Source organism: Gigantopelta aegis, chromosome 4, assembly GCF_016097555.1.
Source record: "Gigantopelta aegis isolate Gae_Host chromosome 4, Gae_host_genome, whole genome shotgun sequence".
NCBI lineage: Eukaryota > Metazoa > Mollusca > Gastropoda > Neomphalida > Peltospiridae > Gigantopelta > Gigantopelta aegis.
The window spans coordinates 119,870,331-119,890,093 of NC_054702.1; the positions used below are offsets into that span (position 1 = coordinate 119,870,331).

General features: G+C 34.4%; 1 protein-coding gene across 1 annotated transcript; it reads left to right on the top strand.

Moving 5' to 3' along the window:
• The first annotated feature begins 431 nt into the window (after positions 1–431).
• On the top strand, positions 432–2,149 carry LOC121372592 (oligodendrocyte transcription factor 2-like). Its single transcript, XM_041498998.1, has one exon. The coding sequence runs from the start codon at positions 775–777 to the stop codon at positions 1,495–1,497; it is 723 nt and encodes a 240-aa protein (XP_041354932.1). The 5' UTR covers positions 432–774; the 3' UTR covers positions 1,498–2,149.
• The last annotated feature ends 17,614 nt before the right edge of the window (positions 2,150–19,763 follow it).

The window sequence follows — 19,763 nt, forward strand, 5'->3', positions numbered from 1 at the left end:
CATAAATGTTTGTGTTGGTTGATATTGCAGGATGCTTGGGTGTCTTTGCTTTCACCATAGTAATTATTATCAGTTTCTTGGTTTTACAACACATTATAAATTAATGGAATAAAATAGAATAAAATTTATTTTTAAAATGGGTATAGAAATATAAAGCTGTTTGCTCAGATAACCGTGGTAAAGATCAGTGTATATATGTTCGTGAGTCAAATGAGAATGAATATGGTGCACTGCTATGAATGACAGGTAGGCGTCCTACCGCGGGCTCACAGCGGAATAATAGACCGACATCTGGATGAACGACCACTTCGATTGGTCGCCTTTGAAGCAGTCGCCACGCCCCATGTTGATAATCCACCACTCGTGTCCACTTGAGTCGATATGTTATAAATGTGATACAAGCGGAATCTAAGAGCCGTCCGATTACTGTCATTCACACTAAACGGCCATTGTTCGCACGTGAGAGGGCGACTTGCTACACGAGAGCCCCTGTCAGTGTTTGACAAACACTTTATCTGGGAAACATTTACGGACTCCGACACTTCTTCTCCCACTGCTGCTCGGGCACTCTCCGCAGATTGTCAGTTTAGAAAGATAATTCTATCCGTCCAGAAAGAAGATAATTTGTTCACCACACTCTCCGCAGATTGTCAGTTTAGAAAGATAATTCCACCTGTCTAGAAGAAAATAATTTCGTTATCACACTTTCCGCAGACATTTTAGAAACATTAATTGTCCAGACTGTGATGCATATCTGATAGCAGCGTGCACACGATGGCGGAAGAACGCGAGGAGTACTTTAACGGCGGCAGCGTCAGCGACAGTGAACACATCTCCGTGGATTGCGACTCTAGCTCCGGGTCGGAGGATCCCAATACATCGTCCTCCACCCCCAGGCCGAGGTATAACTCCAAAGCGAGGAGAAAAAGCTCCCAGGCCGAGAAGTGTCTCTCTGAAGGCGAGATGCAGGATCTACGCTTGAAGATAAACGGCAGGGAGAGGCGGAGGATGCACGACTTGAACTCGGCACTGGACGGACTCCGGGACGTGATGCCGTACGCACACGGGCCGTCCGTGAGGAAACTCTCGAAGATAGCCACTCTGCTGCTGGCGAGGAACTACATCCTCATGCTCAACAGTTCTCTCGAGGAGATGAAGAAACTCATCACAGACGTCTACAGCTCACATCGCGGGGCACGTGCTGGGGCGCTAAGCCCTCACGCGCACCACGCACCCCTACCGCACGCGCAGCTCTCCATGTTAGCTATGTTACCAACCATGTCTCAGCCAATTCCAGGACTTACTGCTCATGACTTCTGCCGGGATTCCGTCCCCACGATCCCGTCGCCCGCCCTGTCGGCAGACAGGGCCGCGATGTACGGACGCTGGCCCACACCCTGCGCGTGTTCACAGTGTGCCACAGACATCGTTCGATCCCCCATCGCTACGTACGCAGGGAAGTTCACTGGCGCTGCTCCTACGAACTTCAGGAAGTGAACGAGGTCTTGGCGGGTTATCTCAAGTGCTATGGTTTATGGCGTGGTAAACTGGAGGCGGGTTTGTTCTGTAGTTGCTGCTGCTTGTGTTACATTAACCCAAGGGCTGCTCACCATGAACAGTAAAACGGTTTTCGACACTGCTCACACAAATGACGATTGTCCGAAGTGATCCTTCCTTTCATTTAGCAATGCTTCGAGGATGACAGACGGCCACAACACGGACGTTAGACCGTGATGGGCATTCTCATAGATCTCTGATGTCTGCTACATCCTCAGCGTGGTGAATGTTGACGTCATCGGCGAGGTGAACGTTCTTAGACGATGAGTGTGACTGAGGAAACTTTACTGAACTCGAGTGCCTTCCAAAAGAACATGCAGTGTGGATAACGTTAGCTACGTGAAAACATATCCAGATATAGAAACCTATTTTTATATATTTATTTTTCATCGCTTTTACCTCACTTTACGTGCCTTATTCAACATTTTAAAAATAAAGAATAAGTAATTTTTTACAACATCGTTCGTTTACAATGTGTTCTGTACGAGAAAGGGCTAGTTTCTGATCTATACACGTAAGTGCGCGTGGTTTGATATATATTTTTTATACTGCGCATTTTTTTGTTTTTTAAAACTTAATTTTATGGTTACTAACAGCGGACATTTGATTAAATGTATTATTTGATCTTTTGTTGATTTCAGTATATAAAATTACGAGACCCCCCCCCCCCCATATATATATATATATATATATATATATATATATATATATATATATATATATATATATATATATATATATATATACATAAAAGCATACATAAATCAACACAAAATAAAAGTGTTTAGTAAGATAAAATTAGAATGTTTTGCTTAAATTCACTATCTCTTGGGGTTTGAGGGTTTTTCTTTAAAACAGTTAAGTAATATTTTATTTAGTTATTATTGCTATATTCATATTATTCGGTTGTGTTTATTAGATTCACATTATTTTTACGTTTTCTTTTCATTTTTAATCCAAATACTCCTATTATCCTCGTTAAAACTAAGTCAGATTTGTAAAAGGAAGACTTTTTTATTATTTAACAACGCACTCAATAATTTTAATTATGGTTATATGGCGTCGGACATATGGTTAAGGAAGAAGATAACATCAGTTGAAAGTAACACAGTAGTAGGTTTTTTAATTTGTCAACTTGCCAGTAGAAATCTACATACCAGTTGTCTTACAGATCTTATATCGACCAGTCTTCAAATAGTGATTTCTTACAATGCCAGCTGTAATAATGATACTTTCCTAAGTTTGTTGGCGTTTTTACATGATTAAAATTACAATTTACTTACATAGTCTTCAATAGGATATGACTATCTCTATTACTTATGTGTATCTAGACATCATAATGTTTTGTAGTATGAACATGATTTCGAACGTAGGAAGTTATTTAATTTTTTCCAAGAGCAAACGAAATTTGAAATAATTCGACCAAAGGTCATTCCAAAATGATTTATCCCTATAATGCTTCACATTTAAAACGTGTTATGATAAGCTAGTGTTTTTAAAAAAGAAGAAAAAAACCCAGAATGTGTGTTTATTTGTTGGGGTGAACGGAAGTCTTGTTAGGGTTACAAACTCAAGAGAATCCCTTTAACACGTTATGTGAGCATTTGATGCTGATGTCTACACAAATGATAGCCTAATACACAGATAGAACACACTTTACGTTTAGTACCTACTTTATTTGTATTAGGCACATTTTACATAACGAAAGCACATTATATATAAATAAAAAAAACCAAAAAACATTTAATAATAATAATGATCATAATAACAACAACAACAACAAAAGCAACACAAACAAAATCCATGATAAATAAATACACAAGAATGGTGTATGTCACCATTCCAACCTTACTTAAACATATGTTGATATTATTATTAAATTAATCAGTTTAGTGTGTACTGAGAAATATTTTACAGAAACGTAATTAAATACTATTAAATTTGTTTGTTCAGATGACGTATTAAAATATGCAGCTAATAATGTTGCGTATTTCTGATTCCTACTATATGCATTTATCAATTCTAAAAAGCTTACATGCTAGGATTATTAACATAATATTTACAAATATTTTTAATTACAATTTTAATTTAGTAAATTATTTGTTTAACATGCATTAAGATACAAATATAAAAAAAAATTCATTCATCTACGATTTACAGTTTGTTAGAAATGGACCTAAATGCTAAAAAAACTGAATACTGTGCTAGACGTTAAAGTATTTAATTAAAAATTAACATTTGTAAATAATAAAAAAACACATGAGAGCAATTATATACCAAGTTTCATTGGTCTAGAACTTAACGCTCTATGACGCCGTAATATATATATATATATATATATATATATATATATATATATATATATATATATATATATATATATATATATATATCACATTTTGACTTCATCTGACATTTACGAGTTTCTAATAATACTGAATTAAATATTTCCCACCTTCCTTTCAACAAGTAGCCTGTGTGCCGAAGAAAACACGTTATCTCATTGAAGCAATTCCATATTTCTCAACATTTCTCAACATTTAGTTAGTACTGTTTTACTGAAATGTGTGCGATAAATCATTATATTATATTACTAGTATATTATATTATATTATATTATATTATATTATATTATATTATATTATATTACGAGGAATACCCTTAACAAGAAGGTGTAGTTATACTAATTACACTACTTTAAGTAATTAGGGCTTCCTGGTCGACCCACCATGCGATTAGCTTCAGATTATGTAGTAGCTGTCAAAACAACTACTGACTTCTTTTAACATGAAAGATGAAGCCCAAACAATATAATAATAACACAACTGTGGTTTTTATGTGATGTGGACTTTTGCCCGACGCATTAATAAAAATACGCATTTTTGTTCACTCATGTACGGACGCAATAATATCATGACGTATTAATTACATGATTTACAGTATATTATATTAATACTAGTCAGGAGTTTGATGAAATACTTCACCACAACTAAACAAATCTGTACCATTTACCATTTAACACATAAAGCCGAGTTGTTTTTATTGGGCATTATTCAACAGTCACATCATAGCATTATATATATATACATACATATACATATACATATACATATACATATACATATACATATACATATACATATAGATATACATATACATATACATATACATATATACGTCACATTATATCCTTGTGTAAAGGAAATCAACCTAAACTAGCAACCTTACCTTGAAACAGTTTGTCAAAATAGTACAAACATTGGGCGGTTTTAAGAAAATTAACAATTGTGAATAATTTCGCATTATGTAAATCCCCTTTTGTGCTTCTCATATTCAATTATCCACATATAAATACAACACTAAATATTAATTAACAATTTATTATACATGGTTACCAAATTGTTATAGAAAATCTTTTTAACCTCCATCTGCTACATTCAATCTCTAACTCCTGCTACATTTTACCTCTATCCCTACTACATATAACCTCTATCTCATGCTACATTCAACCACTATGTCATGCCATATCCAAACTCTATATAATGCTATAATCATTAAGAACTTTCAAACGATGATGTCCGTTTTACTTCCAGCCAGCACCGTTGTTATCTGCATAAATAATATAAATAGTTTCGGAATTCCTGTTCCAATTCCACTAATCCCGTTACTGCTGATTCATTAAAGGTGAAACATGTTGTACTTAATAATTGCCGGTTATTGTGTTTGCTGCTATAGGAAGCTTTATTGATATACATTTCTGTATAACTTGGTATTGTAGAACGATACATGTTTGAATTAATAACAGTTGTGATTCAACTAACTTGACAAATCAAGAACACTTTTTGCTTTTTGTGTATTGATTTTACAACCCCCCCCCCCCCCCGCACACACATACACACACACAAAACCAAAAACCCCCGAAACAAAACAAAAATCAATAACAACGAAAATAAACAAACAAACAAAACAGAACAAACAAAGCAAGCAGAAAACAAAACAAAAAACATCACAACAATAAAAAGGATCCGTTCAGTTATATACTTACGTCTAATAATAGTGAAAGAGTTCACTAAAATAATTTGAAATATGGAATTAATTCTCAGCTTAGTTATCCAGTTATAACGAGTACGGTATCTTCAAATAATTTTCTGTTGTGAAAATAACTTCCATCCCTTTATTTGAATGCAGTTTTTACTGGTAACAAATATCTTTTTTTTTATTCACAACATGATGTTGAAACGGTACTTTGCAAATATTATTAAACGATGAACATATGATTTTACTAATCGCGAACTTTATTTCAAGGTGACAGCATGAAATGGAAACATATTGTAAATCGTTTAACAATATGCTATAGCAGAGTAGACATATGGATCTATACGCATTGATTAAAAAAAAAACACAACAAAAAAAAACCTCTTCGCTAATCATGACATGAGACTCTGTCGTTGGCCAAAGAAATCATGTAGGAAACTTCACGCCTGTAACTTACTCGTAAGCGATGTTCAACAGCTATTGGTGAAAATTAAACCCACAGCATAAATGTTAGACACGTTCCCTTCATTCACTTTCATAAAATATAAACTAAATACGAATAGGACAATTCCTTCCAATATAGGCGTAACTAAATGATCCGTAAAAATGCACAGCAGCTAGAGGAAATGACGTATTTTATAAAAAAAATCACTTGATTCAAATAATAGTGAATGAACGTTCGCATTCTTACGCGACATAAGTGTCAATGAAGTTTACACAAACAATATTACAGGCATATTTAAAGCTAAACAAAATAAATTCAGTTATGTATTGTTAAAGTATGCATATAAATTTAATTATAAGATTTGACCGCAATTATGTTTTGGTTCATGCAAGTATGAACCGAAAAAACGATGTGCACACTTTTGTATGACCCCCTACGCGGGATCATACAGTGTGCAAATCGTTTTTTTCGGTTCATACTTGCATGAACCAAAAAATAATTGCAGTTAATTCTTAAGTAAAAAAAAAATATTATGAAAGTTGGTATGGGTTTAAAAGTTAATGTTTTTGAATATGAATTTTTATTGTCCCCAGAAATATTTGACAGTGTCAGGGTTGAGGTGCCCTGAGCTCACTGACGTACACATATTTTAATTATATTTCATATATATATATATATATATATATATATATATATATATATATATATATATACACACACACACACACTGTATATACAGACTATTTACATGTACACAATGTTCATGTTTAAAACATATACTGCATTTAAAAAAACCTCTCTCATCCACTCACCTACTCAGCCCCTCCCCCCCCCCCCCTCACACACACACACATAAATATCCATGTACATCAGTTTTCATACATGTCGGTAATTAGTTTTAATTATTTCTGGGAGCAAGAAAGAAGAGAAAGAAGAAAGGGTAAAAACGACATATCAGAAGTGAAAGAAAAGAATAACGGGTTGCACATTTTATCTTTTAATGTTTGTCTCTAAGCCAGTATGTTAAACTACAGTTGAAAAAGTTCATGTAAAATTGTCAATAAATAAATTATACCATTTCTTCCAATATGTTTCAAAATATTCGTATTTACAGTTTTTAAGCAGAATACACCTTTGAATTTGTAATTTGTTTTTAATTGTCCGTTGTAATGATCGTAAGTTCAATTTTTGTTTTTGCATTTTTATAGAATAAATATATTTTATATTAATAATCATCCAATTTACTACACTGCTGTTTTGTTCATTAGGCAAACCTAAGATAACTATATGTTTACCAAAAGTAATATGTTCACCCATGGTAAAAAAAAAGTAAAGTTTGTTTTATTTAACGACGCCGCTAGAGCACATTGATTTTTTATCTTATCATCGGCTATTGGACGTCAAACATATGGTCATTCTGACACTGTTTTTTTAGAGGAAACCCGCTGTCGCCACATAGGCTACTCTTTTTACGACAGGCAGCAAGGGATCTTTTATTTGCGCTTCCCACAGGCAGGATAGCACAAACCATGGCCTTTGTTGAACCAGTTATGGATCACTGGTCGGTGCAAGTGGTTTACACCTACCCATTGAGCCTTGCGGAGCACTCACTCTGGGTTTGGAGTCGGTATCTCGATTAAAAATCCCATGCCTCGACTGGGATCCGAACCCAGTACCTACCAGCCTGTAGACCGATGGCCTGCCACGACGCCACCGAGGCCGGTTTCACCCATGGTATTTGTTATCCAATTTGCAATAGATTTCCATAGTTTTTTTTTAACAAAATGACAATCATAGAATAAGTGTTCCATTGTCTCTGGCAGCAGATTACAGAAAGTACATTTATTGGTATCTATATAGTGAATAGTATATAAAAATGGTTAGTTGCAATATTCGATGCAATATTCTGTACTGAAACCACCGCAAAGTTGTATCTCTAGTACATTTAAAGGGTATGCTATAATATATTTTCCATTCCCTTAATGAATAGTTAAAACCTTTTTCCTGATATTTTAATTGTGATTTTGGTATTTGTGATGTTTTGCATAGCAGTTTACATTGTTCCTTGCAACCTTGTTTCTCTTTTAAAATCTGTTTTAACTTTTGTGGATAAACTGGTTTATAATTAGGGGGAAAATTCAGTTTGACAATTTAATTTTCCATATATTTCAATGAAACATTTTACTGCTTTAATTAAAGACGTATAATCTAAAAAAATCGTTATTATATTATACTTCACCATAAATTCGTCAACAGTTAGAAAGCCACCATGTTAACCAATTAAATCATTTATAAAAATAATTCCCTTTTCGGCATACTTTTTGTAGAAAATAGGATTTTTATCTTTTAATATTTTACTGTTGTGCCAAATATTGACACCAACTATGTCGTCTATACTTTCAATGGTTTCTTCACATTGAATTTTTCTCCAGCTTTCAAGAACATTTTTCCAAAAAGGATTACTTATATTTTGCATTTTCTTGCTAATAAACTGATCCCCATATATAATTAAATCATGTATTGATACCTTTGTAATAGATGAAAAAAGATGTATCCATTTTGAATCATTTGTAAGTAGTCTTCTTATCCATGTTGATTTTAAGGCTGTTATATAAATTGAAATATTAATAATTCTTAATCCTCCGTTTTGATAATCTTGAATTATAGTTTCACGTTTTATTTTTTCTGGTTTATTTTCCTATATAAAACTATAAAATCTGTTTTTTAACTTTTGGACTAATTGTTCAGATGGAGTTGGTAATTAGATTAGTAAATTTATTACTTTGGGTATTATTAATGTTTTTAAAACAGTGAGTCTGCCAAATAGCGTCAATTTACGTGCACTCCAGATTTTCATTGTACTTTCCATTTCTAATACTTTTGGTTAAAAGTTATCTTTAACTATATCTTTTAGATTTAAAGAGAAGCGAATTCCCAGTAAAGTAAACTTAGTTGAACCCTATTCTAATTTCTATCTAGTATGATGAAAGACTTCATTTGAGAATTTGTTTTCTGCCAATCCATATTGTCTTTGATTTAGATTAATTTAGCTTCAAACCTGACATTTTTGCAAAGCAGTCTAGAGTAGTAAGTGTGCCGTACAGTGACTCGGGAGATAAAATAAATAAAATAAAAGTAGTATCATCTGCATACTGCGAAAAAAGATATTCTTCTCCATCAATATAAATTCCCTTAATATTTTTGTTATTGAGTATTAAAATGGCAAGTATTTCTGCACATATTATAAAAATGTAGGGCGATAACGGATCGCCTTGTCTGCAGCCTTTGTATAACTTAAAACTTTCTGATAGATGTCCATTTTGGATTACAGCTGAAACTGAATTTTTATACAGCGTTTGTATCCAAGTTTTTATTGAACACTTAAAAATTAAAAATGTCTAGAGCTTTTTGAATAAATTTCCAGGATAAGGAGTCAAACGCCTTTTCAGTATGAATTTTAACTTTATTCATCATAGAATTACATGGTGTGTGTGTGCGTGTGTGTGTGTGTGCGTGTGTGCGTGTGTCGGGGGGTTGGGGAGGGTACAGTCAAGGGCTGATACAGGATATTTAGGAAGTGGGTACAGATTTTTATTAACAATTCTCATATTTGAGTTACGTAATAAATATATTAGTTTACAAACCGATGGTTTACAATGGCAATAAAGTAATATATATTTAAGACGAACTCATGGGATTGTGAGCATACAGGTATATATATATATATATATATATATATATATATATATATATATATATATATATATATATATATATCATCTTCAATGTCTTCTCTATCATAGAGTGTACAAACACGTTGATTGCATTCCAAGCCAGAGTTTGTTCCTGTTTTAGCTTTTGGAAGGACAGTCCTGAGTTTGCTGTAATTTTAAAGATGTTATCGACTAACAGAGACTTTTTAATGACTGTAATTATATATCAATTATATTTTTCTGCATACAGTATTAATGGCTGTATATTAAACGTGTTTCTGATCGTTTTAGTATTTGTACTAGGTTAAATTTTATTTTATTTTCTAAAATATGGGGGTTTTTTTGTTTCTTTTTCTACATACGAAATTATTTGAAGACAAAATCCAGTTAGGGCTTCTTACAAATATTAAAACGACCAAAAACACATTGAATATACAGACACTGATATTCTAAACAAGAAAATATATTTAATGCGTATTTTTAGACGTTAAAAGATTTTATTAATCGGAAACATCTTACAATTCAGGAAACTCAGGACAGGCCCTTTAAACAATGACAGTGTAAACGATATGTTTTAGGACGCATCTATGGTTTTAAAAAAAAATGGATAATGGTAAAAAAAAATATCAATAACGTGCTTATAGAGAATTAATAAGTACAGCAAGATGTGTTTTGTATATAATGTTTAAATTGACAGAAACTGCTTTTGTTATATTTGAAACATATTGACATTCCCATGTCATAAAAAAATACCTTTTCACAGTAATTCCATGACATGATAAATCCAAATGAGAAAACGTTAACCACCATGAAGACCGTATCTCTGCATCTCTGCACAATGTACAGTCAAATTAAATGACAAGATAAACCCGTTTTGCAATTTTTATTGCAGCAGACTGGGGAGTTCGATGTAACATGATCTACTTACTAGATATTAACAAGAGCAACCAATATGTTATGATACTTAAAGAACGTGTTACAATCTATAGTCCTTCCAATCCGGGAACGTCGTTTTCTTTCTGTGGTATATACTACAACTTATTTATTTCTGAGCCGATTGGTTTCTAAATTGCACACAAAAATAGTGTTTTATAATTGCCAAAACACTTTTACTTTTTTCTTTCGGCAAATTAAACTGAACTTATTTACTAAAAACAAAGTCCACGGAGGACTGGAAGGATCATAGAAAAATCATAGCATTAATTGGTGATTTTTTAACACGGATCAATCTAATGTTAAAGTTATACCCCTTAATTGCATGTTTTCCGTCTTTGTGATAAATAATGTGTCTCATTACCAAACTCAAATATTGTATTTATTTGTTTGTTTGTATTTGTTCGTCTGTTTTGTTTTCTGTTGTTTTCTTTCTTTCTTTTTATATTTTATTATTATTATTATTATTATGTATTTATTTATTCATTCATTCATTCATTCATTCATTCATTCATTCATTCATTCATTCATTTAAGTTAACTAGTTATTTCCGATTGCTAATGTATGAACGAACCATTGTCAGTTCGCAAACTGTGATAAACGGCCAGTGAAAATGCTTGGTTTCTTGTAAGTACCATAGGATTACTGACAGTGACTATACCGAAACACACAAGGGTCACATCCTACGTGACTGAATTATAATATATATATATATATATATATATATATATATATATATATATATATATATATATATATATATATATATATCGCTACAAAAGCGATCAAGTCCATAGGACCTTGGTTCCACGCAGATTAGTTATATCGTTCCTTCATTCCCTAGACACCTTATTCCTACACAGAAATACATTCTGGGTTTATTTCTATGTATATATATTTTTTCTTACAGCAAGCCTAGGACTTTTTTTTTTTTTTTTTTATTGAATTAGCATTTCATTTACACCTGTACTGTACTTATGTAATACATTTCAACACATGCTGTAGGGGGCGGGATTTAGCTCAGTTGGTTGAGTGCTCGCTTGAGAAGAAGAAGAAGAAGTGTTTTATTTAACGACGCACTCAACACATTCTATTTACGGTTATATGGCGTCAGACATATGGTTCAGGACCACACAGATTTTGAGAGGAAACCCGCTGTCGCCGCTACATGGGCTACTCTTCCGATTGGCAGCAAGGGATCTTTTATTTGCACTTCCCACAGGCAGGATAGCACAAACCATGTGTGAAAGTGTATATAAAAGGTCCCTTGCTGCATTAGGAAACATGTAACGGGTTTCCTATGATCATTACGAATTAGAATTACCAAATGACCGACATCCTATAGCCGATGATTAATTAATAAATGTGCTCCAGTGGTGTCGTTAAACAAAACAAACACACTTTTTTTTTCAGATGCTGTAGGTATGGGCAGTTTGTATCATCCTTACCTGCCCTGGCGAATTACCAGTCGTGTTTATGTGAAATGTTTCCACCTGTGTGTTACCTGTACTAGGTTAGTTCAGTCTGTTTAATCACGATTGCCATGCGCTTGATCGCCGTACGTTTGATTTAAGGCCACTGGTAACAAGTAGTTATTTTACAGGAAAACTAACACCCATAGCCAAATACACGTCATAGCAGGAAACCTCGTCGCCACAAAGATCGGAACAACCGTGAATAATTCACTATCTCGTACACAAATTGCTGTTATTCGCTAAAATATTGTCACAGTTTTGAAGCGGAAACTTGCAAAATTTCTATTCAGTGTTCAACAAGAGAGTAAATGGATTATTTAAAGTGTGGGCGACAAAGGGTAAGATGCTTGGTGAATGTGGTGGGATGATGCCTCGTTGTGTACACACGAGATAACACCCGGCATGCTGGGTGCTTATTAATCATAATACACGAAACTGGCGGGCGGGTTGTTAGCTCTATAGCCTTTGGAAAACGTTCTGCAAGACCAGCCCACAACCATACTGAAAGAGCAGGTTACTGGAAGCAACAAAGTCGTTTTTCGTGCGCGGGCTCTGGTGCGCCCACAAATATTTTTATTTCCATTGATGTGGTTAATGGGATCCGAGTCGCGTTTAACACGCCACATAGCACGCGTATAGAAAATCTCCTTCACTACAAACTGTCTCTTCTCGCTTTACTATGGTAATTTTTAAACACTTCACAAAAGACAGTCGCTGTTAGTAGAATCGTTTGTGTAATGGCTGGTTGTTCACTTTGCCAACAAATCGGTCATTTCTCACAAACAGAAGGTATCGAAATACGATAAACATCACTCCGTATCAGCTAACAACTGCCCTGAAATTTCCTTTCAAATAGAAATTTAAACTTACAAACGAAAAAAGAAACCTCAGCCCACAAAAAAGTCTTCAACAAAAGTACAATTTTCCCCAACATAGCTCTGAGGTAAGAAAAACAGATGCCTTGTAAATGGAGATTAATTTAATCATTACGGCTGAGATGAGGCAAGGCGATGACAATACGCTTTCTCCAACACGTTCTTATTTTAATTCAATATTTGATTAGCCAGCACATTGACAAAATAGTATCACGTTACGGCCGCGCCACCCAGGAACATGCTCTCTGGATACAAGGTGGCTGAACTATCACAGTATTACACACACTGGATACAGGGTTACTGAACTATTACAGTATTACACACACTGAACTACAGGGTGGCTGAACCATCACATTACAACTTATCAGTTGATGTTCAGTTATTTTAAATTTTATAACTTTTTATTCGCATTAGATTCGGAAAATCAAAATTTATAAAATCTTATGTAAATCATTATAATGAATCGGAGATTTGACGGAAAAAAACAAATGTAACTTTCTAAGGGAATTCCCTTATTTGTGTATTAATACAGTTGTTAATCATTGTGGAATAGAGTTCTTCTTCTTCTGCGTTCAAGCTATATTTGATCTTGTTTTAGATTTGGAGTCTGGTTGTGGTGATAAAAAAAGCTGTCTCTGTCAAGTCTTCTTTGGAACCCCAAAGCTTGACAGCCAGTGTTGCTCCGTTCGGCCAGTGCTTTATCCTGACTTCATCGTAGAGGGGGCAGAATTGCAGGATGTGCTCTGGGGACTCTGGTCCTGTTTGACATGGACATTCATCAATGTCTGCCAGTTTCAGGCGGTACATATGGGATCTGAAATGGCAGTGTCCGGTTCGTAGCCTGACATGGATCCACTGTGAGGTGTTGTACTTGTCTTGAAGCATTTCCAGTATGAGAGACTTTAGGATGGCATCTGACTGTTCTCCCTTCCTGGTGATTCCAGGAACATCCTCTACAATGGTTATGTATTTGATGATGTTGTCCAATCCTTTACATCTATTAAGGGTTCCCGTTTTTCAGGTGTTCTTTGTAGGATATCAGAGTATGTGTGTCCAAGCTGTTTGGCAAGATGGTTTATGCTGCTTCGTTTTAAATGGTTTATTTTGTTCGCTCTTGGAGTTGTTGATGTGCTGGGTGAGATGGAAGCCTCTGTAGTTTCTCTGCCGTGATTAAGAATTTCTCCTCTCTTTGTGTGTCTAGTGGCAGTAGTCCTGTTGTTTGTTCCAGTGCACTGGTTGGAGTGATTTTCATGCCACCTGTAATAAGGCGCATTCCTGTGTTCTGTATCTTTGTCAGTCTGTTGGTGATTGTCTTTGCAGCGGTTGCCCAGGCTGGTGATCCGTATTCCATAATAGGTCTGACAGCTCCTGTGTACACTTGCTCCCCATTTGGTGCTTGCCAACTTTTTCATGAGAGAGACTTTTCTTGTGGCTCTGTTCTCAACCTCTTTTATATGTGGTTCCACGTTAACCGTTTGTCTAGCTTGTAGGGGTAGCTCTTTTCCACTGACAGTCAACTTGAAAGTTTCCTTTGTAGGAGAGAGAGAGAGAGAGAGAGAGAGAGAGAGAGAGAGAGAGAGAGAGAGAGAGAGAGAGAGAGAGAGAGAGAGAGAGGTGGCTACAGACGTTTTGCTGTTTACAGTGACACACCAGTCTGATGGCCATTTGCTGGTGGAATTCAAAGTATCTTGCATGCGGATTGTGGCAGTGTTGGTGTTTTCTGCTGTATTCCAGATTGCGAGATCATCTGCATGAAGTGCTCTGGATACATTTCCAGTGATGTCATTGATGAAGACTGTGAAGAGAGTTGGAGATATGACACTACCTTGTGGTACACCTTGCTTGATCTTTATGAGGTGACTCAGACATCCATTCAGTTTTACTTTGGCTGTTCGGTGTTGTAGGTAACTCTTGATCCAGCTGTACATTTTGCCTGCTATTTCTGCATTCAGCAGCTTCAGCAGGAGTGAATCCCTTCCAGACCTTGTCAACGCCCTTTGAGAAATCTATGAAGACTGCTATGACCTTTTTCCGCTCCTGAAAGCTATTTTCAATTGACTGAATGAAAAGCTGGTCTTCAGTGTTTCTGTTCTTCCTGTAGGCAGTCTGTTCTTTGCAGATGAGACCATTGCTTTCCAGATGCCATCATTTCAGTTGATCATTCTCTCAAGAATCTTTCCCAGAACACTTAAAACATTTATTGGTCTGTAGCTTGTTTTGTCTTACCTGTCTTTGCCTTTTTTCAGGATGTTTTTTTTTTAAAAATATAGTTTTGTATAATGGCAATATTAATGCATTTGGAATTATAAGAATTAAACGTTATATTTTTTGACGTTTATGCGATGATAAACACCAAAACCGTTTTACACACTTATGTATGAACGGCTTCGCGCTAACGCGCCACGCCATTCATACAGTGTGTAAAACGGTTTTGGTGTTTATTATCGCATGAACGTCAAAAATATAACGTTCAATTCTTTAAAAAAAAAAACGCGGCAAAGGCATGAGGATATGAAATGAATGCTTGTTTAACGATACCTCCGCAAATTAAAAAACAATATTTCATATCCAATTAAAGCTGCTTCACATTCAACATAATGGCTGCATGTGACATACTTTGTTATCTTTTAATAAAAATTGACATATTTTATGTGATGAACATTTACTGATTCATATTTTTGTGTAGCCCATCGAAGAGCAAAATAGAACGGACGTATTTCATTAGTTTTAGAAAGGGACAATGATAAAGTTTCCAGTTGCCACAGAAATTGAATGTTGGACACAATTGCATGTTCACACAATTAAAACTTTTTTAACGACACCACTAGAGCACATCGATTAACTAATCATCGGCTATTGGATGTCAAACATTTGGTAATTCTGACTCGTATTCATCAACAGAAACCCGCTAAACCTTTTTCTAATGCAGCAAAGGATCTTTTAGATGCACGTTTCAAAAGACAGATACCACGGTCTTTGACAAGTTGAAACGAGAAAAATCAAATGATTTGAATGGATCCACCGAGGTGGTTCAATCATGCGACGCAAGCACCTCAAGCATTCACACAATTAAACGGCACAAACAATAGGAGTGCAAAGGAATATTTACGAACTATGGTGAACATGTGGCTATTTAAACACTTCATCAAAATAGTAACGCCATAATATTACGGCGTTGACAAAAATTTAAAAAATCTAATTTTCATCCTATTATTGTTGATTAGCTATGTTGAATTGTCAAGCTATTTTCGAAGCATCCATTTATGTTTATCTCTGAATTTTATCATGTTCATATCAATATATTAATTATGCCCGTTACGGTGTTGACACAGAATAAACATGCACGGTGACCCATCCCCTTTTTGTCTGATATTTGTAGAAAACTGAAACTGACGGCACTTTTCGTAAATATCATTTGAAAAGACTGTGGTTTCCTCTACTTGAAAGGAATCATGTAACATGTCTTGGTTTATCACTATACATCATAAGCTGCATTTGCTGACGGGCGTTACGGTGTTGACATGTTATTTGCAAAATGAGTAACAGAGAAGAATAATCTTGTAAAGTGTAATTTCAGCCTGAGAAAACATGTTTTCCATCTTTAAGTCTTAATCGAATTGTTACTTAGAGAATAACTAACGAGCTACGAGGAATTATGAATTATCTGTCCCGAGTGAATGAATGTTGTAAACCTGAGCCTTTGGCGAGGGTTTTACAACATTCATTCACGAGGGACAGATAATTCGTAACTCCTCGTAGCGAGTTGGTTATTCTCTTTATTACCCATTGTCAATTTTAACTGATTTTTAATGTAAAAATTCGTCTGCAGTCTACAACAAAGCCATCAGCCATTACGTCATATAATCTTACGCACATTACATGACGTAATGTAAGTGACGTCATAGCATAACGGCGTTCTTTTTACAGCCAAATGTTTACAGTACAAAATAATACGACTGTATTTGCATTTGAAAATAATTGTTTTTATATATTACTAAAGCCGCTGCTTATGAAAATATACCATTTCATGTTTATATTCCTCGGAAATTTGGGGTTTTGGTAATAATCAAAATATAGAAAGAATACAGCTAAATTTTCTAAGAGACTTATTAAGGCTAAGAAGAAGTACCCCACTGCCCATGAGTTATGGAGAATTAGGCGTATTTCCATTAGATATTAAGATACACATTAGAATGCTAAGTTTTTGGGCCTCGTTGATCACAGGAAAGGCCTCTAAAATATCATATATACTGTACAAAACAATGATTAGTGAAAGCACAAAAAATGGGTTAAAATTTAAATGGTTAAGTAATATAAACGATATATTAAATAAATTAGGACTGGGAAATTATTGGTTAAACCAGACAGTTTCAAATAAGAACTCATTTATTAAGTTAGTTACTCAACGTTTAAAAGATCAATTCAGACAAACCTGGAACGAAAATATTAATATTTATCCCAAATGTATTACTTATAGAATATTTAAATCGGCACATGTTTGTGAAAATTACCTTCTATACTTACCTGAAAAAATACGCATTATTTACAGTCGATTCAGAACCAGCAATCACTATCTTCCAATTGAAACTGGCAGATGGCAAAATATTGAAAGAAAAAATAGAATTTGCCCTATTTACAAAATCACAATAGGTGATGAATTTCATTACCTATTTCAATGTCCACACTTTACTAACGAAAGATCAACTACTTAAATAAATATTACTTCAACAGACCAAACACTTTTAAATTACACAAGCTCTTTAACACAAAACAATTATCTATTATAAAGAAACTATGTACGTTTCTTAATGTCATTAATAGTGTATTAAAAGACACGCCTTTGTCATAGATTTATTCAACTAATATATTTTAGCGTTTGTGTATATGTACATAGATAGATAGATAGATAGATATAGATATAGATAGATATAATTATATGTATGTATGTTTTAATCAGCAGCCGCCATTGTATTGTGTATATATATATGTTTGTAAACACCTCAATGTAACACCGTTTGGTGTTCTGAGTGAATAAAGTTCTGTTCTGTTCTGTTTATGAACCAAATGAGTCTATTTGTGTTTGTAAATCTTTGTAGATCGTATAACGTACGTGTAATCGGACTCATGAATGGAAACATTATATGAATGAAAGTGAAGTTCCGGCCATGCCAAGCAACCAACCAAACGTCGTGATTTTTAAGCCAGCCAATCAGTGGCTGTAGAAGCAATCTGCACACTATGCAGAGATCGAAAAAATATTACCCTGTATATTTGAGCCCATATGGGTAATAATACAAAATACTGAATCGTTTTGGGTTATTCTGATTTAGGTTCAGTCTCATGGCCTTGATTTGTAATATGACAACTTTAGGTTTTTCACCCTATTAAATCAAACATTTGTTCATAATTTCAGGTGCCTTTGAGCTATAAAAATTTCTCTGAATTTTTAATTAATATTTAATTATCTAAGTGATGTTTATCTCAGGTTTCTTACTTTTATGAATTTAAGGGGTGGATAACGCAATATAACACATTTTGTGAGAATGACACACACACACACACACACATACACACACACACACACACACACACACACACACACACACACACATATATATATATATATATATATATATATATATATATATATATAGAGAGAGAGAGAGAGAGAGAGAGAGAGAGAGAGAGAGAGAGAGAGAGAGAGAGAGAGAGAGATTATTACCTCTGCGAGCTTCTGGCGAGCATAATACATTATTTTTATTCCTAATATATGATATTGACGATACTGAAATACACGAGGGTAATAATCTCTTTATCATATAAGCTCAAGCTTAATACAACGTGTTTTTGTAAACTGTACACGCAACTTTAATTCCAGTCCGCCATTACTAGATATTCAAATGACGTAAGAATATGTGGCGTGGTGTATTTTTGAATGGAACTGACGTCAAACTCGAATGACGTCATTTTGGATGTCCTTACATCAAACTAAAGTTATGCCTAACGTTTTTTGTTTTCTGAACGCTGGACAGCTTTCAGTGTCAAATTGCCATTGAAATGTTTTTTTTGATGACTATGAATGCATACGTCAATCATGGAGTGTCACCCAAGTACGTTTGCTTAAATGTCAATAAACTTAGTGCCGAGACCTCGACTAATTTATATCTAATTTGCAAAGTTATCAAATTCTTAAAGTATGTGATCTGAAAAATATCACATACTATGATTGCACATATACATGCATACATACATACATACACATACACACACAAAATGTACACACACACACACACACATATATATATATATATATATATATATATATATATATATATATATATATATATATGAATATAATATATGTATGTATGTATAGGTAGATAAGTATATAAAGGATATTATATGAGTGTCCATGACAGACGATGTTTACGACACGAGTGCCTAAATTATCATATGTCCCAAGCGAGAGCGAGGCACGAGTGTCGTAAACATCGTCTGTCATGGACACGAGTGTAATATTCTGTTTATTACCGTAGAACTGTCTTGCTAAATGAACATTCCAGTCATTATTGTTTACAAACTAACGTTTCCTTAACGGCGGAGTAATGTTTGTTCATTGATGTCTTAAAAACCAAATCACAACCCGTTCTAAAGTGACGTCATATTTATACGCCCATATATAAAGAGTACACAAGTATCAACAGCTGTAAATTGTAAAACGTGTATACTA

Coding starts and splice junctions, on each gene's coding strand:
- LOC121372592 (XM_041498998.1), top strand. CDS start 775: ATGGCGGAAGAACGCGAGGAGTACTTTAACGGCGGCAGCGTCAGCGAC.